This window comes from Schistocerca piceifrons, chromosome 3 (assembly GCF_021461385.2).
Source record: "Schistocerca piceifrons isolate TAMUIC-IGC-003096 chromosome 3, iqSchPice1.1, whole genome shotgun sequence".
NCBI classification, from domain to species: domain Eukaryota; kingdom Metazoa; phylum Arthropoda; class Insecta; order Orthoptera; family Acrididae; genus Schistocerca; species Schistocerca piceifrons.
Window position 1 is genome coordinate 489065807 of NC_060140.1, and position 25480 is coordinate 489091286.

General features: G+C 41.2%; 1 protein-coding gene across 1 annotated transcript in view; it reads right to left on the reverse strand.

Moving 5' to 3' along the window:
- Positions 1–3176: 3176 nt before the first annotated feature.
- LOC124788761 overlaps positions 3177–25480 on the reverse strand; it is a 249014-nt gene continuing 226710 nt past the window's right edge. The window contains exon 9 of the mRNA XM_047256044.1: positions 3177–3397. Within this exon, the coding sequence (XP_047112000.1) occupies positions 3177–3397 (221 nt within the window). The remainder of the gene's footprint in view (positions 3398–25480) is intronic.

A 25480-nucleotide genomic window follows, 5' to 3' on the forward strand; every position in this document is an offset into this window, starting at 1 on the left:
ATTTTAGTGAGTTTCGATGTGGTCTCTCTCTTCACTCGTGTTCCTCTGTCTGATTCGTTGCGGTTAATTGAGGCCAGGTTTCGTGCTGAATTAACTAATCTCTTTCGGCATGTGTTGACATCCACTTACTTTTTATTTAATGACTAGTATTACGAGCAGACAGATGGAGTTGCAATGGGTAGTCCGTGGTCTCCTGTGATCGCACATTTGTTAATGGAAGACTTCGAGGAACGTGCATTGGAGTCGGTGCCTTTAAAACCCGCCTGTTTCTTTAGATATGTTGACGATACCTTCGTTGTTTGGCCACATGGTAGGGAGAATCTGAATGTCTTTCTAGAACATCTGAACTCGATCCACCCGAACATTCGTTTTACGATGGAGGTGGAAGAGGATGGTTGCCTTCCCTTCCTTGACGTGTTGGTTAGGAGGAAGGATGATGGATCATTGGGACATGTAGTCTACAGGAAATGTACTCACACCGACTTGTACTTACAGGCTAATAGTTGTCACCATCCGGCTTAGCGTGAAGGGGTACTTCGTACCTTGGTACACAGGGCACATGTCGTTTCTGATGCTGAGACTTTGGCAGCTGAGCTGTCCCATCTTGAAGTTACATTTCGTCAAAATGGTTACAGTGATAGACAGATTGAACGTGCATTGCGTATCGACCAGCTGTATATCGGGTGATTGATGATAATTCTGAGTCAACACCTAAGTCTACTGCCTTTTTGCCTTATGTAGGAAACACGTCCAACAAGATCGGTCGTATTTTATGGAAATACGATGTGAATTGTGCTTTCCGACCTCCATCTAAAATTAGAGTACTTTTGAGTTCCGTTAAGGATGATCTTGGATTGCTAAGGCGGGTGTATATCGTATTCCCTGTAGCTGCGGCATGGCATATACTGGTCAAACTATCAGGACCGTGGAGGACCAATGTACTGAGCATAAACGGCACACACGATTACAGCAGCTAAATAGATCTGCTATTGCCGAACATTGCTTGGATACTGGTCACCCCATGTTATATAATAACACCGAGATATTGGCATGCACGTCCTACTATTGGGACAGTGTTATTAGGGAGGCAGTTGAGATTAAATTAGCGAGCAACCTCGTTAACAGGGATGGAGGCTTCTGTTTAAACTCTGCTTGGAATCCGGGTCTCTCTCTTGTAAAAAAACAGAGGGACAGAGTCAATGCTACCTCACCTGTGAATTCATAATCTCACTATCGATAGCTCTGACTTTGGTCATCTTTGGTGGCACTAGTGTTCGGTGTGTGTGTTATCTTTCCTGCTTCAGTCAGAGAACCAAGGTTTTAAATTTGCATGTACGCCGCCTGTCCATTGCAGTTTGCCTTGAAAATGGCGGGGTGTTCTCCCGCCAAAATATTGGCGGTTGCTGAAAGTGTTACCTGGCTGAATTCCCGGAAGTTATTTGAAAAATGACTAAATTACTTGCGTCACATGATCTAATAAATTCCAGACTAAAATGTGGAAATACCAATGCTGAACTCATCATTAATGCCATTTTAAATTCTGAAATGTAGTGTCACAGTCCACTGACCACTGAAATTTCAGTCTTTTTTTCAACAATCTACTCAGTGGTTCAGAAATTTCAGCAAATCCCCTCACAAACTTCCTATAATAATTACAGAGCTCAAGAAATGACTGAAACTGCATTGTTGTCTATAGTGGCACAAAATTGCAGACTGCAGAAATGAAATGTGGATAAGTTCTGACACCCTCATGAGTAAACACATGACTCAAGCAATTCACCTGAACTGCTGCAAATGGACATTTATTGATACTGAGCATCAGTCATGCTATGTGTAACTTTTTGAAAACTTCCTCCACCTTCTGCACATGCTGTTCCATATCCTTCACGAATGCAATTGTATCTTCAATATAAACTGTACTTTGTTGTGTTCCAGTGTGTTGGGAAATCCATGTAGTAGCCTCTGGAAGGTAGTCAGTGCATTTTTAAGCCCAAACAACATTCAACAGTTTTGATAATGGCCTCAAAGTATTGTAAAAGTGGTCTTTGGACAGTCTTCTGGAACCACTTCCAACTGATGATAGCCACTTCTCAGATCCACTATTGAGAAATATTGGTATTGGCCCAAGTTGTCCAAAGTCTCCAACGAATTTGGTATAGGATACACATTTAATAGTCCTTACATTCAGGTAATGTTATTTAGGATAAAATCTATATTCTCCTGTGCCTTGATTTTATTGTGGGGCAGTGATAATGCTGGCACCCCATGGGCTGTCACTATGCTTAATATCATCAACCAACTGCCAGTCAGTAAACTCTTCCATTACTGGTTGCAAATGCCTTGGAATTCTTTAAAGTTTTCTTTACACTACTGCAAATTTTAACAACTGAGCTTCCATAGCAGACATCAGTTCCCAATAAATATTTCAGTTTCTATCACAATGCAGATATGCTGATGGCTTCCTTATATACAAGGTCCCCTTCCAACCTAGAGATCATGCTGCATCTGCATCTACATCAATACTCCACAAGCCATCTGATAGTGTGGAACAGGGGTACCTTTGGTACCAGTAACTCATCCCTCCTTACCTGCAAATGGCACATGGGAAGAATATTGGTAAGCCTCTGTATTAGCTCTAAGTCCTCAAATTTTTTCATCATGGTCCTTTCACAGGAAGTATGTGGGGAAAGTGATATGTTGTCAAACTCAAAATCAAATATTTTTAATTTCGTGGGCATTGTATTTCATAAGTGAAACTGCAATGAAGATATATTTGTGTGAAGATTTGTCTATTCATAGGATAAAAATCCAGTATATGTTATCTAAAGTGGTCTGCAGTGTTGATGGGAAATTGTTAATAAAATAATTTCTGAGATTTTCCATATGCCCAATGCAGATACAAGTAAAAATGAGGGGTTAACTTATTAAATTATTGTTTTGATGGGTGACTTTGTTCTGTAGTCCTGTGAAGTTTGTGTCAGGATTTTAAGGTTTTATGTTAAAGAGGAAGAAGAAATAAAGTGATAAGCTAATAAATATTTTATGATTATTATAATTATCAGTATTCAAACGTTTCATTAAATAATATTCAAATAGCACATTTTAAATTAATAACACAGTGTAACACATTGAAAAGTCTTTTTTTTTTTCAAAATTGTTAACAATTGCAACTTATACTACTTATATTTAAGTGCTTGAAACCACTGCGGATCATTCTTTGAAACTTTTTCAGGCCTTCCAGTGCTGTTGTGGTAGTGAAATTCAGAAACCCCTCGTCCAGGAATTCCATTTACTGTACATTTAATGAATCGTTCTACCATACGTGCTTCCCATTTCCAACCTACGTAGTGAGTTGACAAGTATTCCACATTAACTTGTGCATGATATACTGTTGAACCTGTAACAAATTTAAAAGAAACAGCAATATACATACATCTGTATGTGACACTGTATATTATATTTTACAAATTGTTTCATTCAGACTGAATAAAAGTTTAAAAAGCAAAATTGTTGATAAGAACACTTTTTATGCATTTGCTATACACAGTTGATATCTGTTACTTCTACTTAATTGTCCTTTTAGATTTCTGTTGAAATTCAGTATGCCATTCTCTAAAATTGCAAATTTCATCTTTTGTTTAAGAGCTCCTTTAGACAATGACATGGGTGGAAATAGAACATGACACTTTTAAAGGTAACATCCCGTTTGTCACTGCAGGTGACTCATGATAACTTCCAAAACATTGTCTCTGGATCATAATTTGCACTTGGGCACTATGAGTCAATGATTGTTCTCTGACAAGGAGCTCCCTGACCTTTGGATTTCAATTATGGAGTTAAGGAGTCATGAACTTATTGTGTGTGCTAGATTTTAGGTTTTCCCAGACCAGTGGTTTGTTAAAAAAGTACATTTAATTGTTTAAATTTAATATTGGCCACAATATTCTAAGTTTTAGGTTAAAGGTACATTTCACTGAGTTGAACAATAAAGGCTAACAGCACTTTATCCAGTAGTAACGATGTAAGAAAAGATAGCTAGCTACTTACCATAAAACTGACATGTGAAGCTGCAGAAAGCCACAATTAAGACACCGACACATTAGCTTTCAGCCAAAGCCTTTGTCAGGAAAAGAAAGAAAAACACACACACACACACACACACACACACATTACCAGCATTCTCCAGCTGCTCAGACCAGGATGCAACTGTCACATGGAATAGAGGCAGCAATTTGGAGGGGGCGGATAAGGAAAAGGGGTTGCAGTGTATGGGTGGAGAGAGAGAAGAGCAGCACTGTCTGGTGGAGTGCGCAGGGACAAGACTGCCAACATGCCCAGTGTTTGGAGGTCGTGGGGCAGGGAGGAGGAGGGGGTGCAGAGGAAGAGCAAATAAGGAGAGGAGTGGGAAAATATGGTGAGTACACTGGAAACAGGTGGTACACACAAAGATGGTGGGCAATGGGAATAGGACAGAGGGGGTAGAAACTATTGGGTGGAGGGTGTGGGGATAGTACTTACTGTAGGTTGAAGATAGAACAATTTTGAAGCAGGGAATGTGTTATAAGGATAGCTTCCACCTGCACAGCTCAGAAAAGCTGGTGGTGGAGGGTAGAATCCTGATGGGTTGGGTGGTGAAGCAGCCACTGCAATCAAGTGTGTTACGTTCGGCTGCATGTTGTGCCACAGGGTGGTTTACTTTGCTCCTCACCACAGTTTGGCAGTGGCTGTTCATCCTGGTGCACAGCTGTTTGGTAATCATACCAAAATAAAAAACAGTGCAATGAACTCAGCAGGGCTGGTATATGACATGGTTGCCTTCACAGGTGGTGTAGCATAAGCCTATGACAGGACTGGAAAAGGAAGAGCTGTGTAGGTGGATTGGGCAGGACTTGCACTTGAGTCTTCCATAGGGATCTGATCCCTGTGGCAAGTGGTTGTGATTGGCAGAGGCAAAAGGATGGACTAGGATGTTGTGGAGGTTTGGTGGGCAATGGAAAACCACTTTAGGAGGGGTGGGAAGGATCTTGAGTAGAATGTCCCTCACTTCAAGGCATGATGATATGTAATCAAGGACTCCTTGTCAACCCCTCATAGCACCCAAGCCCGGCCTACCTGATCTTTTCAACTTGACACATTCCCCAAAACTCCTTACAAACATTCCACCAAATTCAGAGCTGAAACATTCTCATAACACTGTTGTTAACCTGTCCACCAAAACCCACAGCCCCACAGAATTTTCAGTCCTATCCAAAGGCCTCACCTTTAGCCCCCACGCCCAAATTTAACCATACTGGACTTGTGAAAGACCTACACTCCTTCTTCCAATCACTTCAATGGAAACACTTCTTTGCTGCCAATCCATCGAACCAAAGCCAACCTAATTCCAACATTTAACCCTGCCTCTCCCAGTTCATACCACCATCAAACTGTGATCCCCCCCAACCATCTGCTGGTCCCCTTCCAGGAATTCCTTATCTCTAACTTGGCCTAATCATCCTTTCCTAGACCTCTTCCTCAGAACACCAACCTTTCAGCAGAAGAAATGGCAGCCTAATCATCCTACCTGCAGACAAAGGTTCCACCACTGTTGTTATGAATTGCAATGACTACCTGGCAGAAGACCTCTGCAAATTATCTTACTCCTCCACCTACAAATTCTGCTGAAGTGGTCTCATCCCAGAAGTCCAACATAACCTGTAATCCTTACTTAATGACTTAAGCCATTTCCAGAACCTTTCCCCTGAATCCATTTCCCTCCTCACCCCTATGACATCTTGCACATCCACTTTCTACATGCTCCACAAAATCCATTGACCCAACAATCCTGGTGCACCATTGTGGCTGATTATTGTGCCCCACTGAAACAATTCTGGCCTTCATCGATCAACATCTCCAGCCAATTACCCGTAATTGAGCCTCCCTCATCAAAGGTACAACCCACTTCAGTCACCGACTCTCCACCATCCCTAGCACACTGGACTCGCATTCGGGAGGATGACGGTTCAATCCCATGTCCGGCCATCCTGATTTAGGTTTTCCGTGATCTCCTTAAATCACTCCAGGCAAATGCTGGGATGGTTCCTTTCAAAGACGGCCGACTTTCTTCCCCATCCTTCCCTAATCCGATGAGACCGATGACCTCGCTGTTTGGTCTTTTCCCCCAAAACAACTCAACTCAACTCTCCACCATCCCCACCCCTTTATCTTCTGGATCCCTACTTGTCACTGTTGACACCACCTCCCTATGCACCAACATCCCTCATGCCCATGGTCTTACCCCTGTTGAACACTACCTTTCCCAATGTCCTTTAGACACCAAACCCATTACCTCATTCCTCATTAAGTTTACCCTAAGCCACAACTAATTCTCCTTTGAAGGAAAAGTATACAGACAAATCTGCGGCACAGCCAAGGGCATCCACATGGCACCCTCCTATGTTAACCTGTTTATGGGCCCTCTAGAGGAGCCCTTCCTAGCCTTCCAAAATGCCAAACCCCCAGTCTGGTTCAGGTTCATTGATGATATCTTCATGATCTAGACTCTGGGCCCAGGCACCCTATCTCCAGTCCTTCACATCCTCAACATCTTCTCTCCCATCTGCCTCACCTGGTCCTCCTTGGCCCTGTGTGCCACCTTCCTGGACATTGACCTCCTCCTCACTGATGGCTCCATCCACATCTCTGCCCAAATTAAACCCACATTCACCAACAGCACCTTCATTTCAACAGCTGCCATGCCTTCCATACCAAAAAATCCTTCTTGTACAGCATACCAAAAACTCATTCTTGTACAGCCTGGCCACCTGGGGATGACTTATCTATAGTGATAAGAACTCCTTTGCCCAGTACGCTGAGGATCTCACCATGGACTTCACAGACAGGCACTATCTCCAAGGCCTAGTCCACAAACAGATCTCCCATTTCATTTTCCCTCACACCCCAAAATCCTCTCACCACCCCCAAGAACCATCCACAAAGGAGTGCCCCCTTCGTCACCTAGTACCACCTCAGACTGGAAGAACAGAACCACATCTGTTGTCAGGGCTTTGATTACCTATCTTCACACCCTGAAATGGGGGACATCCTACCCAAGATCATTTCCACCTCTCCTAAAGTGGTGTTCTGTTGCCCACCCAACCCCCCCCCCCCCCCCCAACATCCTAGTCCATCCATATGCCACTCCAATTTCAACCCCTTGCCACAAGGATCATATTTTTGTGACAGCAGCCATGCCATATACCATCTCTGCTGCAGTCATTGCACAGCAGCTTTTTATATTAGTATGCCTATCAACCAACTGTACACCAGGATGAATGACCACTGCCAAACTGTGGCCAAAAGCAAAGTAGACCACCCTGTGGCACAACATCCAGCTGAACATAACATGTTTGATGTCAATGGCTGCTTCACTGCCTGAGCCATCTGGATCTTCCCCTCCAGCACCAGTTTTTCTGAACTGTGGAGGTGGGAGCTTACTTTAAAACACATTCCCCACTCCTGAAATTATCCTGACTTCAACCTACCATAACACACTATCTCCACACCCTCCACCTAACAGTTTCCACCCCTTCTGTCCTATCACCTCCTCCCTATTCTCATCTCCCACCATCTTTGTGTGCTGGTGTCAATGCACCTGCCCATCTGTCCCTGCTCCTCTCCTCCCACTTTGTCCCCCCATTCCCTCCCCATCTCCCTGCCCCACAGCCTCCTGATGCTGTGCATGTTGGCAGTCTAGTCTCTGCACACTTCACCAGACAGCTCTGCTCTTTCCTCCCTCCACCTGTACACTGCCATCCCTTTCCCTTCTCCACCCCCTCTAGATTGCTGCTTTGATTTCATGTGACAGTCACATTCAAATCCGAGCTGCTTGAGAAGGTGGTCATGTGTGCATGAGGTGCGCTTGTTTGTGTGTGTGTGTTTCTCTTTTGCTGATGAAGGCTGTGACCAAAAGATAATGTGTAAGTGCCTTTCTAACTGTGCCTGTCTGTAACTTTGTGTGTCATCTTTATGGTAAGTAGTAAACTATCTTTTCCTTATATCGTTGATATTCCAACCTGGAATTTCCTTGATGGAATTTATTTAATAATATCTTTGATAAATTTATGAATTTATTGTTTAATTTAATTTAATAATACTCATGTTTGTTTTCTTGTAGACTTAGCTGGACAAAACTGTAAATACACAAAAGCTCTTTTGCAATCTGTTAATGGCCTAAAAAAAATTGACCGCTTTATCTGCTCCCATGATGCATCCCATGACATTACTTGCAAAGAGGTGACTTGCAAAGGTGACTTGCGAGCATGAGACCATTCACAGCAGGGACAATAAATGTGATAGACACTCAGGAAGCAGTAGCTGACCGAGACAGACGCAGCAACAGAGAAGTAACCACTTTTGTGTCATTTACGAGTTCCTAACCAGGAGCGAATTTTATTGTATCATCTGTGTGCTTTAATAGTTTAATTTCTTGAGTTTCTGCATGTAAATTTAATATCTAATAGCCACAGTTGTCGTGTTTTTATTTACATCGGAAAGTAAACAGATTTTGTGACATATTACAAGTTCCTAATTGGGGCAAATTATTTACTTTCACCTGAGTGCTTCGGTAGTTAGGTTTTTGAATACCTCCGTATTATTAGACACAGTTCATGTGTTTCGCCTGGGTCTAGAGTAGAGTTATGCAGCATGTGCCGATAGTCCGTTTATCTGCACAGTTTAGTTTTTCACGCTCTTTGGTATGGGCAGGGACTGCGATTGTTGTGTGCGGATGCGAGCTGAGTTGGTGACACTTCGCTCTCAGCTTCAGGCTTTGATGGGTTCGATTACACAGCTTGAGGCTGCAGTGAATGGGCACCACTGTTGTGGCCAGCTGTAGGGATCCAACGGATGTCCAGCACGTCAGAGTCCTCCGATCGGTCCTCACTGGTGACCAACCCAGTTACTGCTCTCACTGAGGCTGACCCTTCATCTGTGGTCGAGTGGGAGGTTGCCCTGGGGCAAAGCAGGCAGTGAAAGACTTCCCAGGGCCCACACACAAGGCCTACCCGGTTTGTCTGACAAACAGGTGCCACGTGCTGTCTGTGGCTGACACTGTTGCTGAGCCAGATGCTGTCGCCTGTCCTGTTTCAGAAGAAACCACTTAGCGTGCAAGATCCGGGCAATCGCAGAGGGTGGGATTATTGGTAGTTGGGAGCTCCAGTGTTAGGCAGATTATGGGACTCCTTAGGGACTTGGCTGACAAGACAGGTAAGAAAACCAATGTGCACTCCGTGTGCATACCGGGTGGAGTCATTCCAGATGTGGAAAGGGTCCTCCTGGACACCCTGAAGAGCACAGGGTGCAGAAAACTGCAGGTGGTTGCTCACATTGGTACCAATGATGTGTGTCACTTTGGATCACAAGAGATTCTCTCTAGTTTCGAGCAGCTAACAGAAGTGATAAAGGCTGCCAGTCTTGCTTGCAAGATGAAAGCAGAGCTGACCATTTGCAGCATAGTCGACAGGACCGATTGTGGACCTCTGGTAAAGAGTTGAGTGGAGGGTCTGAATCCCTCAGATGGTTCTGTAACCATGTAGGCTGAAGATTCCTCGACTTGTGCCAAAGGCTGGTTGGGTTTCAGGTTCCGCTGGATAGGTCAGGTGTCCACTATACGCAGGAGGCGGCTACACGGGTAACAGGGGCTACGTGGCGTGCACTGGGCAGTTTTTTAGGTTAGAGGGTCTCGGGAAAACACAAGAAGGGCTTCAGTCACAAAGGGTGCAGGCTGAACACAGGAAGAACATAGATACAGGAACCATTGGTATAATAGTTGTAAATTGTTGTAGCTGTGTTGGGAAAGTACCAAAGCTCCAAGTGCTAATAGAAAGCACTGATGCTCAAATCGTTATAGGCACTGAAAGCTGGCTAAAGCTGGATATAAGCTCAGCTAAAATTTTTGTGAAGAAGCTAATGGTGTTCTGAAAGGATAGGCTAAACACGGTAGGCAATGGCATGTTTGTTGCTGTCAGAAGTAGTTTATCTTGTCGCGAAATTGGAATAGATACTTCATGTGAGTTAGTATGGGCAGAGGTGATTGTTGGCAAAACGGAATAAAATAATAATTGGATCCTTTTACCGACCTCCCAATTCAGATGATACAGTTGCTGAAAGGTTCAAAGAAAACTTGAGTTTTATTTCAAACATGTACCCGATTCATACGATAGTAGTTGGTGGTGACTTTAATTTACCCTCGATATGTTGGCAAAAATACACTCCTGGAAATTGAAATAAGAACACCGTGAATTCATTGTCCCAGGAAGGGGAAACTTTATTGACACGTTCCTGGGGTCAGATACATCACATGATCACACTGACAGAACCACAGGCACATAGACACAGGCAACAGAGCATGCACAATGTCGGCACTAGTACAGTGTATATCCACCTTTCGCAGCAATGCAGGCTGCTATTCTCCCATGGAGACGATCGTAGAGATGCTGGATGTAGTCCTGTGGAACGGCTTGCCATGCCATTTCCACCTGGCGCCTCAGTTGGACCAGCGTTCGTGCTGGACGTGCAGACCGCGTGAGACGACGCTTCATCCAGTCCCAAACATGCTCAATGGGGGACAGATCCGGAGATCTTGCTGGCCAGGGTAGTTGACTTACACCTTCTAGAGCACGTTAGGTGGCACGGGATACATGCGGACGTGCATTGTCCTGTTGGAACAGCAAGTTCCCTTGCCGGTCTAGGAATGGTAGAACGATGGGTTCGATGACGGTTTGGATGTACCGTGCACTATTCAGTGTCCCCTCGACGATCACCAGTGGTGTACGGCCAGTGTTGGAGATCGCTCCCCACACCATGATGCCGGGTGTTGGCCCTGTGTGCCTCGGTCGTATGCAGTCCAGATTGTGGCGCTCACCTGCACGGTGCCAAACACGCATACGACCATCATTGGCACCAAGGCAGAAGCGACTCTCATCGCTGAAGACGACACGTCTCCATTCGTCCCTCCATTCACGCCTGTCGCGACACCACTGGAGGCGGGCTGCACGATGTTGGGGCGTGAGCGGAAGACGGCCTAACGGTGTGCGGGACCGTAGCCCAGCTTCATGGAGACGGTTGCGAGTGGTCCTCGCCGATACCCCAGGAGCAACAGTGTCCCTAATTTGCTGGGAAGTGGCGGTGCGGTCCCCTACGGCACTGCGTAGGATCCTACGGTCTTGCCGTGCATCCGTGCGTCGCTGCGGTCCGGTCCCAGGTCGACGGGCACGTGCACCTTCCGCCGACCACTGGCGACAACATCGATGTACTGTGGAGACCTCACGCCCCACGTGTTGAGCAATTCGGCGGTACGTCCACCCGGCCTCCCGCATGCCCACTATACGCCCTCGCTCAAAGAACGGCAACTGCACATACGGTTCACGTCCACGCTGTCGCGGCATGCTACCAGTGTTAAAGACTGCGATGGAGCTCCGTATGCCACGGCAAACTGGCTGACACTGACGGCGGCGGTGCACAAATGCTGCGCAGCTAGCGCCATTCGACGGCCAACACCGCGGTTCCTGGTGTGTCCGCTGTGCCGTGCGTGTGATCATTGCTTGTACAGCCCTCTCGCAGTGTCCGGAGCAAGTATGGTGGGTCTGACACACCGGTGTCAATGTGTTCTTTTTTCCATTTCCAGGAGTGTACATGTTTAATTAGGGAGGTACACATAAAATATCATCCAAAATTGTGCTAAATGCATTCTCTGAAAATTAATTCGAGCAGTTAGTTCATGAGCCCATGCGAATAGTAAACAGTTGTGAAAACACACTTGACCTATTAGCAACAAATAATCCTGAGCTAATGACAAGCATCAAAACCAATTCAGGGATTAGTGAACACAGAGCTGTCGTAGCAAGACTGAATATTGTAATCCCCAAATACTCAAAAAATAAGCGAAAAATATACCTATTCAAAAAAGCAGATGAAAATTCACTTGACGCCTTCGTTAGAGCAATCTCCACTTATTCCAAATTAATAATATAAGTGTAGACCAGATGTGGTTTCAATTCAAAGAAATAGTATCAGCAGAAATTGAGAGATTTATACCAAATAAATTAACAAACAACGGAGCTGATCCTACTTGGTACTCAAAACAGGTTAGAGCACTGTTGCAGAAACTATGAAACAAACATGCCAAATTTAAACAGATGCAAAATCCCCAAGATTCGCGATCTTTTACAGAAGCTTGAAATTTAGTGCGGACTTCAATGCAAGATGCTTATAACAGTTTCCACAGTGAAACTTTGTCTCAAAACCTGGCAGAAAATCCAAAGAGATTTGGGTCATATGTGAAGTATGTTAGCGGCAAGAAACAATCAATGCCTTCTCTGCATGATAGCAATGAAGATACTATCGGAGACAGTGCTGCCAAAGCAGAGTTACTAAATACAGCCTTCCGAAATGCCTTCACAAAAGAAGACAAAGTAAATATTCCAGAATTTGAATCAAGAACAGCTGTCAACGTGAGTAACGTAGAAGTAAATATCCTTGAAGTAGTGACACAACTTAAATCACTTAATAAAAGCAAGTCTTCTGGTCCAGACTGTATACCAATTAGGTTCTTTTTGGAGTATGCTGATGCATTAGCTCCATACTTAACAATCATATACAACCGTTCGCTCCACAAAAGATCTGTACCCAAAGACAGGAAAGTTGGACAGGTCACACCAGTATTCAAGAAATGTAGTAAGAGTAATCCACCAAATTACAGGCTCATATCATTAACATCAATATGCAGCAGGATTTTAGAACATATATTGTGTTCAAACATTATGAATTACCTCGAAGAAAATGGTCTATTGACACACAGTCAACATGGGTTTAGGAAACATCGTTCCTGTGAAACACAACTAACTCTTTACTCACATGAAGTGTTGAGTGATATTGACAAGGGATTTCAGATTGATTCTGTATTTCTGGATTTCCAGAAGACTTTTGACACCGTACCACACAAGCGGCTCATAGTGAAATTGCGTGCTTATGGAATATCGTCTCACTTATGTGACTGGATTTGTGATTTCCTGTCAGAGGGGTCACAGTTCGTAGTAAAGTCTTCAAGTAAAACAAGTGATTTCTGGCATTCCCCCAAGGTAGTGTTATAGGCCCTTTGCTGTTCCTTATCTATATAAACGATTTTGGAGACAATCTGAGCAGCCGTCTTCAGTTATTTGCAGATGACGCTGTCATTTATTGACTAATAAAGTCATTAGAAGATCAAAACAAACTGCAAAACGAATTAGAAAAGATATCTGAATGGTGCAAAAAGTGGCAGTTTACCCTAAATAATGAAAAGTGTGAGGTCATCCACATGAGTGCTAAAAGGAACTCATTAAACTTCGGTTACACAATAAATCAGTCTAATCTAAAAGCTGTAATTTCAACTAAATACCTAGGTATTACAGTTATGAACAACTTAAATTGGAAGGAACACACAGAAAATGTTGTTGGGAAGGCTAACTGAAGACCGCGTTTTAGTGGCAGGACACTTAGAAAATGTAACAGACCTACTAATGAGACTGCCTACACTACGCTTGTCTGTCCTCTTTTAGAATACTGCTGCGCGATGTGGGATCCTTACCAGATAGGACTGACGGATTACATCAAAGAGTTCAAAGAAAGGCAGCACGTTTTGTATTAAAGTGAAATATTGGAGAGAGTGTCACAGAAATGATACAGGATTTGGGTTGGAAATCATTAAAAGAAAGGCGTTTTTCATTGTGACAGAATCTTCTCACGAAATTCCAATCACCAACTTTCTCCTCTGAATGCGAAAATATTTTGTTGACGCCAACCTACATAGGGAGGAATGATCACCACGATAAAATAAGGGAAATCAGAGCTCATACGGAAAGATATAGGTATTCATTCTTTCTGTGCGCTATATGAGGTTGGAATAACAGAGAATTGTGAAGGTGGTTTGATGAATGCTCTGCCAGGTGCTTGAATGTGATTTGCAGAGTATCCATGTAGATGTATATGTAGATGTAGACTTTGCAACTTTGCCTGATAGATAAGGAGGAGTGAATGTTGGGACGAGCAGCAGATGAAGAACTGGAGCTAGTATAGGTATAAATGACATGCTCTTACATGGCGACTCCTGCATGATTATGTATGTCATCCACATCACTTAAAGTGTGTGCAAGCTCTCAGGTCACAAGACATATTTCTTAGATTATAAAAACTGCTTACTGGGAGATGTAAATCTTTGAATGATAATGGAAGCAAGGCCTTAGGACCACTTTACTATCAATGTGTGCCCACGAATTGTGTGAAGAAGACTCATATGCCCCTGCATTTTACCAAACTAAAATGTATCATCAATTTTTGGGTTACAGTCTAACCAGACTAGTGGAGAAGCTTATCCTTGCAGATATAAAATGAATGTGGTTTATGAACAATGGAGCACCAACCAATTTTTCATATCTCACATGACAGTACCTAACACAAACATTTATTGAGCCATGAATTATTCGTTGAGAAGGGGGGGTAGAAGGATGTAGAAGAAGTCACATTGAACACTTTTGTGAATTCTGTTTCATGGCCATAAGGTTGTGGTCCAAGGCATTGTGCGAACTTTTCCTGAAGTATCAACAAGTGTATTTTAATCACAGGACTGAATGGTTCATGGCTCAACAAATGTTTGTTTCTGGATACATGTTTATTGGAGTTTTTTCTAATCTTAACCAGTATTATCTCCTGTAAGAATATGGGTCACTGTTTTTAACATCCTACATTTTCTTCAATTTACTAACACAGGTAGGATCAATGCCTTGCTTCTCAAGAGCTATGTACTACAGATTTTATTGTAATTAAATAAAAGGGTTTCTTAAAAGATATTGTTTCATTCTATAGTTAAAATATATTGTTCCATTCTATAGTTCAGTTTTTGATTTGCAAGTGGTTCATTGTGCTATATTAACTTCCAAAACCAGCTCCTTCTTTTCTTCATTGAAATCCAAAGGCTTTTATCCCTATTTGGTTGAATTTTAATAAATATCTTGCACACAAAGCCTGTTTAAAGACTAAGTGACACAACCGGGTACCAAATTGAGAGTGGTTTCAGGTGTGTCTGTAGTGCAAATTTGTGTACAGGGTGTATCATAATTAGTAGTGAAAATAATCCGTTTACATGCTCACCAGATTTAGATTTACTTTTAAATGTCTCACCCAGAGACCAAAGAATGAAAACTATTTTAAGAGGGAGGGTGATAAGGGGGGAGGGGGAACAAATGATATTGTGCTTGTGTGGCCAAATGGAAAGTGGGGAGGGGAAACAATTACACGATGTTTGTGTGAAAAAATATTCTTGAACTGGCCCTGCTACTGCTAGTACATTATGATGAAGAGAAGGGTGGTTTTTTTTTTTGTGTGTGTGTGTGTGTGTGTGTGTGTGTGTGTGTGTGTGTGTGTGTGTGAGTGAGTGAATGAGAGAGAGAGAGAGAGAGAGAGAGAGAGAGAGAGAGAGAGAGAGAGAGAGAGAAATTGCTCTCAGAATTTTTGTTACTTTTTTTCATTCTCTCAAAGGTATTATCAATTGTATTAAATGTATTATATCAATTTGTTTAATTCAGCACATTCTATCATGTACCCATTATAATTTATTTTCAGTTCTTGTCTTTCCTTTTTTAGTTCTATTTTAGACTTTTTTCCCTTTTGCTTTCTGCTTACCAGATACTCTTTTTTTCCATTTCCATAAGTTCATATATCAAATAATTGCCCCTTGTAATGCTTTCAGGGACATGGAGTTTTCTTCATCAGTATTTGTCTGTTCACTTACTTTTATGACACAGTAACAGTCTGTTCATTTTGTAATTTTTGACATACATACTTTCACTTTGTTCATATATATTTGTGAGTGAGATTTTGGATATTTTATATAAATGTGAGTGTTTCTCTCACAATCAGTCATTTGTTTATATGTTTTAAAGTTACTAAAAAACCGAACAGAATTTAAAATATAAATTCATTTTTAATATAACGTTTTTAAATAACCATGTTAGAATTTAAATGTTGAAGGAAAGTTGTAGAATCCCACCTCAAAGATAGTACATCTTCCACACTAACCACATCTATTATGCCTTTGGCCTTGCCATTATCCAACACTATGTTTCCCACTGTCCTTCATTCTCCAAACCCACCACCTCATTCTTTATACACCTTATCAACTATAACCGGACCCACAACTACTCTTCCTTTGAAGGAAAGGTATACAAACAAATCCACAGCACACCATGAGCACCTGCACGGCACCTATGGCAACCTGTATATGGGCCATCTAGAGGAAACCTTCCTAGCTTCCCAAAACTCTCAGCCCCTACTCCATTTCAGATTTATTGATTGTATCTTCATAATGTGGACTCAGCGGCGATACACCCTATCCACATTCCTTCACAACCTCAACACATTTTATCCAATCCACTTCACATGGTCCTCCTCTTCCCATATGTGCCACCTTCCTGGACATTGACCTCCACCTCTCTGATGACTCCATTCACACCTCTGTCCTCAAGAAGGCCTTCACAGACAGGCTGAGCATTACGTACTTGATATCAATGGCTGTTGCACAAACCGAGCCATCTGGGTCCTTCCCTCCACCATCAGCTTTTCTGAACTATGCAGATGAGAGGCAGCCTTACAACACATCCTCCACTCTCATAATCATCTTGCCCTCAATCTCAGGTAACCCACTGTTCCAGAACCTTTCACCCAACAGTTTCCCCTTCATCCTGTCACCCCCTCCCAGTTCACATCCCCATGTCACCCTCAGCGTGTTCCACTCCCCTCTGGCCCCTACAGTCATGCATTACATGTCTAGTCCATGTTCCTGTCACCCCTCCATCCTGCATTCCTGGCCACTGACCACCTCCCTCGAAGCCACTAGCCACCCACCCACAGTCCCTGTCCTTGCCTCCTGCTTCTGTCTCCCTCTACCCACCCCACCCAAACAACTCCCACCACAACAAACCCACCTGCTGAGAAACAATGCATCGGCACAGCCGGCACCACATAGGGTCTGAGATGTGGGTGCCCCCCCCCCCCCCCATGTGTGTGTGTGTGTGTGTGTGTGTGTGTGTGTGTGTGTGTGTGCTAAATGCATGGCAAAGGTTTCATCAAACCACTTTTAAGCTACTTCTCTACCATTCCACTCTCAAACAGTGTGCAGAAAAGTGAACAGTTAAATCTTTCCATGTGAGCTCTGAATTCTTTTATTTTATTTTGATAATTATTTCTCCGTATGTATGTGGGCATCAACAAAATAATTTCAAACTCTCAGGAGAAAAATGGAAATTGAAATTTTGTGAGAAGATCGTACTGCAGCAAAAACACCTCTGTTTTAATAACTGCCACCCCAATATGTGTATCATATCCGTGGCACTCTTTCTCTTATTTTGCAATAATACAAAATGAGCTGCCCTTCTTTGAACCTTTTCAATGTCCTCCATCAGTCCTATCCAATACAGCTCACACACTGCACAACAGTACTCCAGAAGATGATGGGCAATTGTAGTGTACATAGTCTCTTTAATAGACCTATTAAATGTTCTGTGTTCTGCCACTAGATCACAGTCTTTGGTTTGCTTTCCCCCATAACAATATCTACATGATCATTCCAATTGTAGTTACTCATAACTGTAATTCCTATTTACTTGAGTTTATGGCCTTTATATATGTGTGATTTGTCATGGAACCGAAATTTAGCAGATTCCTTTTAGTATCCATGTGGATGATTTCACACTTTTCATTATTCAGAGTCAATTGCCACTATTTGTGCCATACAGTTATCTTGTCTAAATCATTTTACAGTTCATTTTGATCGTATGATGACTTTTACAAGACAGTAAATGACAGTGTCATCTGCAAAAAGCTAAAAGGGATGCTCAGATTCTCTCCTAACTCATTTATGTAGATCAAGAACAGCAGAGGATCTATATCACTTACTTGGGGAATGCCAGATATTACTTCTGTTTTACTCAATGACTTTTCATCAGTTACTACAAACTGTGACCCTTCCATGAGTAAATCATGAATCCTGTCACACAACTGAGACAGTACTCCAAAGGCATGCAATTCAATTAGAAGTTGCTTGTGAGGAATGTTGTCCTTCTGGAAATCTAAAAATGTCGAATCAATTTGATGTCCCCTTTGACAGTGTTCATTACTTTGTGAGTATAAAGAGCTAGTTGTGTTTCACAAGAATGAATTTTCTGAATCTATGCTTGCTATTTGATAATAAATCATTTCTTTGAGGTAATTCATAATGTTTGAGCACAGTTCATGTTCCAAAATCCTTCAGCAAATCAATGTTAGTGGTATGGGTCTGTAATTCAGGCAAATTACTCTGAAAGGAACCTGATTGGTATACAATCTGGATTGGGGAGAGCTTGCTTTTCTTAAGTGTTTTAATCTGCTTCAGTACACCAAGGACATCTACTTCTATGTTACTCATGTTGGCAGTTGTTCTTGATTCGAATTATCTAATTTTTTTATGGAAGATTTTGAGGTAACAGCACTTAAATCAGCATTTTTTAAATCAATTAGTTTTTGCTGGTATGTGAATGATACTTTCATAGTGTGGGTCCCAGGAGAAGATTAGTTAATGGAGTTTTTACATCACCATAACTCCATTCGTGAGAACATTTGATTTACTATGGAATGAGAGAAAGATGGCTGTCTCCATTCCTGGATATTTTGGTTAGGCGGAAGAGTAATTGCTCTCTGAGACATTCTGTTAATCATATGCTCAATCACACTGATTTGTTCTTGCACTCTTCGAGTTGCCATCCCAAACCATGAGTGTGCTTAAAACCCTTGTACACAGAGCCCATATAATATTGGATGCGGGTAGTTTGCCTAAAGAGCTTGCACATTTAAAGAAAGTGTTCAGAGACAACGGATACTCTACCCAGAAAATTAACAGGGGAGCCTCAGCTAAAACCAAGAACTGGGAAGGGGATAAAGAGGAGAATGTGCCAGCAAAGTCCCCAGCTCTTCTTCCTTTTGTTGGAAATATTTTCTTCAAAATAGCAAGAATCCTTTGTGATTTTCAGGTGAAAGCGTTTTTCTGCCCACCATCTAAGATCTCAGTACTGGGATCAGTGGAGAATAATTTATTATTGTGGAAGGTGGGAATTTACAAAATACCTTGCCAGTGTGGTATGGCCTATATAGGGCAAACAACACGCACAGTGGAAGAACACTGCACAGAATGTAAATGTTGCACTCGCCTTCTGCAACCCGGCAAGTCTGCAATTGCAGAACATGTGTTTCTAACAGACATTCAGTGGAGTATGACAAAACATTGATTTTGGCCACAGCAACATCTTTTTGGGACTTCATTTTAAAAGAATCCATTGAAATACACATTACAGAAAATCTAATGAACTGTGACTGTGGCTACCAGCTGGATAATACATGGAATCCCATCAGCTCTGAGATTTACTCCAGATGAAGATGCCAGAATACTCTGATGACTGTGGCCAGCAGCAACACAGAAGAATGACTTTTGCAGTTCCACCAATGAGGGCACTGCTGCTGGGTGGTGGTGTCCTTCTGTCACTGTGACTCCCATGCATGTGTGACAATGCTCTCAGTCCCTATATAAGGTGGAGCGGAGAACATCTTCATTGCTCTTCAGTGGTGATCCCAAAATCTCTTCGAACATTTAATTCAGTGGGAAAATTTTGAATGTCAATAAATGATGTATTTGATGAGAAATCGAAATGATGAATTTCTTCATTTGTTTCCGACGTTGCTGAACCAACCAAATGTACATGAATTTAATGCAAAACTCAATGACTTGAAGAACTTGGAGAGCAGTTAGCTATTTGAATCAACAACTGCATCAAGACTGATCAGATATATAACACATTTTAGTCATTTAACTTTTTTAAACTTCTTGTGTTGTGTTCTGTGAGGTGAAAAGTGAAGAAAGATTGTGTGTGACATTATCGTGTTTTGAAAGTTTGATCTGTGTCTTCATTCAATCAGAAGTGATATTATAAGCAGTTTGGGGAGAGGAGGTGATGATTCAGATTTATAACAAAATGTTGGTAGTTCATTTTAAGGAGAAAATTCAATGTCAGAACAAACAGTGAAGGAAATTAAAAAGTTTGTTATAGAAGCAATATATAAATTGCATAAAAAATGATAAGATTTCAGAATAAATAAATATAATTTAAAACCTGAGTAGTCAACAAATGGAGATAAATGAAAAGGTAGAGGAATCTAAAAATGAACTAGAACAGTTATACTGGTCAGAAAAAATTTCACTTGCAATAGCTATGTACTCTGTTTCCAGAAGATAATTTGCTCCTTAACCCAAATCTAATTTTAGAATTTATGCACTGGTCTCAGTTTTCATGGGATAATCATTTTTGTAAACGCTTAGGGCAGCCTATGCGGAATATGTATCTGGTCAAATGACACACTCTCAAAAGACTTCCAAATGCAAATGACATAAGCATCTGCAAGTACACAAAAGAATCAAAGAAATGAGTAACAGAAGAGAAAAGAAAAGTAAAGATTCACACCTATACAGATTTTATTGCCAATTTCCTGCAATACCTTGCCTCAAGAGCATTATTTTGTAAGTAGCAACAGTAGTCTGACAACATTGCAGTACTCCATTTCCCTTGATAACGTATTCCCATTTGAGAAATATCCTGTTGAATTAGTCTACATGTTTGTCACTAATAGCACCAAAGTTATTTGGGAAGGAGATCAAATGAAAATTCAAGTAATGAAGCTTCAGTGAATTGTTACCTTCCAAAAGGTTTCATGATCTCAGTAGTTCTTTTTACAATATCGTAGTAGTTCTCTGCTTTATGATTACCTACAAATTTCTTGTGGATACTTGTTGAACACTGCCTTGCTGTTCTTTCAGTATCACTTTATTTTCACTTCAATGCTCTTTGGAAAATGCCCTTACAAGTACATGAAATTATGTAAAGTTTTGTCCATGGCTTTTTGAAGTTTTTGATGAGACCCCATTTAAGCAGGAGTGTCCACCAGATTTTTCTGTCCGGCCAGTAGTTAATTCTGAACAAGCCATTTTTCCCACAATGGTGTTATTTTTCTGTCTTTGCTGTCCCACTCATGTAGAAAGCAGCAGTACTTTGTTTACCCACACTGCATGCCAAGAAGAATTGCAATTACATTGAGAACTCCATTCATACACCATTTGTATTTCTCATACTGGATAAATGTGCATAGCCACTTAAAGTTCTCGTGCATCTCCTTCAGATTTATTGCATGAGCAATCAGAACCCAAGGAAATTGTTCTCATTGTGAAGGAATAATGCTTTATGACTAACTTTGTGGAATCTGCAAACAAGCATCACTCATTTACAATGAAATCATGGTCAAGAGTCCATAACAGACTCAATAATATTACAAAAACTGTGTCACCTTCCTTGGAGAAACAGTGGGAAAAAACAACATGGTAATCATGATAAACACACACTTTTGTATCATGGAGGAGGAGGAGGAGGAGGAGGAGGAGGAGGAGGAGGAGGAGAACATGGCAATCATGATAAACACTCACTTTTGTATCATGGAGGAGGAGGAAGAGGAGGAGGAGGAGGAGAAGGAGAAGAAGAAGAAGATTATATTTTTTTCATCATGAAACTAAAAACTGATAGAAATCCCCTTGTGGCAAAAAGTTGGGTCATTTGATTCACAGCAGCCTTGAAATGTTAGATCAGCATGCATATTTCCTTTGCTCTCTTTCATGTGTTCATCACTGTATTAAACTCCACTCATGATCACAGTCTCAAGAAATACTGGTATCAGTAATTATTTACCTTGACATACAGGCCTTAGAGCAGATAATAAATTAGAACATTGCACAGTTTTCCTTGTTTGAGAGTTGAGTCCATCCTTGTTTGAGAGTTGCGTCCATCTATTTTTGTCTGACAAAAGTAACAGTTCATTTTGTGGTCCATTGGTTCCTTCTGAATCATGGTAACAGCAAAGAAAATACAATGTGAACCTGTTAACCAGCCTGTCAAAAATGTAGTACATGATGAACAGCATATGTGAAGGGCCAAATTCTTGCCCTGTTTGCCAACCACAAAGTTTAAAACACTCCCTTACAAGAGGATTAACACTAGAACAGTGGAAAATGTGTTACCCCTAAAGCAGAAGGAGTGGAGCATTTGACCCCTAATGAGATTGCATTAAATATTCACTACATGTTTAAAATAAGACCTACATTTTTTCCATTTATTTGTATGTCTTGTAAACAGTTCAATAAAAGCTTTTTCTTGAAGCTCTAACACCTTAAGATTGTTGTTTTGGATATAAAACATTGTATATTTATCTTGAAATGTGACCAATTTCTAAAGCTCCTACCATTTCTTTATTTCTTGTACTTATAGTTTCTAGCACTAAAATCACACTTTGTGCAGGTTATTGGTACTTTTAATAAATATTTTTCACACGCAAATGTTTTTGCTTTTCTCACAGATGTCAATGCTCTTGTTTCCTATGCACATTCCAATTTCACCCTTCTTTTGCTTTTCTGAACTGTCAAATACTACTGACAGTTCTTTGTTCATTTAGCTTTCTTGTTCCTGTCCTGTTTGTGAGTTAATTTACCAGCTGATGAATGAACACCTTCCTTTTCAAGTTATATATGATTATTTCACTGTAGATGATCCAGGTATTTATTGCTGCCTTGTCTAGGTTATTGTAAAACAGATGCATCAGCCCTCTCCTGAAGCAACTATAGTTGAACATTTACAAATAATTTCATCAATGATGCCTACACCATACTTTATGGCTTATGGAAGGTAACAGTTTCTGGTTTCATCTTTCCTTTTTGCTTGCTGCTACTTCAGTATGTAGTGCACTGAGAATAATGACATTCTTATTCTACTTCCCTTCATTCACTGTCAGGGTATAATCAGTCTTTTTCAAGATGATGATGGAGGGTGAGAGTTTTTCTCCTTCACACAGTTTGGGAATTCTCTGTGCATCTCATTCAATGCTCCAACTCACATTGTTTTCTTCTGTTGAAATTTCTTGGCAAGGCGAAGGAATCTGATGAAGTTATCTGTTGTCATGTTCCTTGCTTGGTTTATAAATGACTCCATGAGGCAAAGAATGTCATGTTCTACTAAGAGCTGGTTGTCTCATCAGTTTTTCCTCTTTACCAAGGAATATGAAGGCATTGTAAATGTACTTGGACACCATGTCTGTAATTACCCAAAACTAGAGTCCATATTTCTCAGGTTTGTGTGGCATGAACTAGGTAAACCAGCACATTGTTTTGCTTGGAACTAGCTGCCCTCAATTGTAACATTTTCACAAGGATGGTAACAGAGGGTGCAGTTTTGCACATACTAGCTCTACTGTATACTTCAAAAATAAGAGTGAAGTTGTCAGCAGGGTTGACTTCTTTCATCAAAGCAGAGAAGTTGTATAAGTTCATGGAATCTGTCTCTTGTCATTTTATCCCTGGTAAAATTAGGCCTCCAAGAACGCAATGAAAGGTTTGTCAGGTTCAGCTAAACTGGTGGGTTTCCTAGCTTTTATATATGTTCTGTTTATTATTATTCCTTGTTTTTTGAGTTAATTGTGAGTTCCATGCCTCCTGGCTTGTTTGGATGAGTACTGTTTTCTCTCAAATAACTACGGAAGTTTTCCGAGGATTAAGGATCCTTCTGTAGAGGCTGGAAGCAAATTTTGTAACCCCGATCAGTCCATGCATGCCAGGCTTTGGCAGATACGCGCTTGCAAAAAATTACTGTTGCTGAACTGAAGGTCTTTATTCTTCTGAATCGCGTTAATCAAAGGTCGTCGGTTTCTGCTTGAATCACGTCGGGTTCACCACTTGTCGGGTTCAGCTAAACTGGTGGCTGTCCGACCTTTGATTAACATGATTCAGAAGAATAAAGACCTTCAGTTCAGCAACAGTAACTTTATTGTGAGTGCGTATCTGACAACGCCCGGCATGCTTGGACTGATTGGAGTTACAAAATTTGCTTCCGGCCTCTACAGAAGGATCCTTTATCCTTGGAAAACTTCTGTAGTTATTCGAGAGAAAACAGTACTCATCCACACAAGCCAGGAGGCACGGAACTCACAATTAACTCAAAAAACAAGGAATAATAAACACACACACACACACACACACACACACACACACACACACCGGCGAGCTTGAATTAGCGTGCGGCAGTGTCGCTACAGGTTATTCAAGAACGCACTTTTAGCACACAAAAAAAAGAAAAAATCCCTGCTGTACATGATACCAATCATTGCCTCCAGTACCTCCAATAATTCAGTCTAACTATTGTTTTTTTATTTGATTCTTAGCATTTGATTCTGTACATTTTTATTATAAGCAGCACTGGTTCATCAAAAAGGAAGCACCAACTGATTCACAAGAATTGAAATGTGGATGCATTCCACTGGCAGAAAGTCACTATCTAAATCTGATAAGTCACTTCCAGATTCGTCTGAGTCTCCAGAATACACAAAATCTCATCATTAGTAAGACCTTGCTGCTGCAGCATAATTGAAAACAGATGTTGCAGAGAAAAATAAAAGACTCTCATTTAAGGCAGTGATTGTTGACCAAAGTAAATTGCAACACACATAGTTTTGTAACTATGAGAACAGCAGTCTTCTAAAAGGGCATTATGCAAAGAGCAATCGACCCCTACCACTGATCTAGGTATACTTTTTGAAATTTCCATGGAATCATGAAAATTTATCAAATTGCAGTACGCTACTATCAAAAGTGGAAGAAATGAGGAAAATTCACAGAATTTGAATAATTTGGTTGACACCAATATTTGCTTATGACTCAACCACATTATTGTACCCTTTAAGCTACTATGTCAGACAAAGTTAAATGTCTTATAACTGTAATGACATTCTGACCTGTCCTTGCTGAAACAATGAAAAAAGCATGCCATGTTTAAAAGAATGCAAAATCTCTGAAATTGATCATATTTTACAGAAGCTCAAAATTTGGCATGGACTTCAATATGAGATGTCTTTAATAGTTTAATAGTTCCCACAATGAAACACTTGTTTTGAAATGTGGCAGAAAATCTAAAGAGATTTTGGTTGTATGTAAAGTACACCAGTGGCAACAAACAATCAAACATTAACTGCGCAACAGCAATGATAGTGTCACTGGGGACAATGCCACGAAAGTGGAATTACTAAACAGTTTTCTAAAATTCTTTCACCCAATAAATGTAGTAAATATTCCACAACTCAAATCAAGAACAACTACTAGCATGAGTAACTTAGAAGTAGAGTCCTTCAGCCACTCATCACTTAAAAATGGCATGTCTTCCATGCAAGATTACACATCAGTTAGGTAACTTTTAGAACGTGCTTATGGAATAACTCAACATTTAACAGTCATATAATACCTGCTCACTTGACAAAAGACCCATACCTGAGGAATGGAAAGTTGCACGGGTCATAGCAA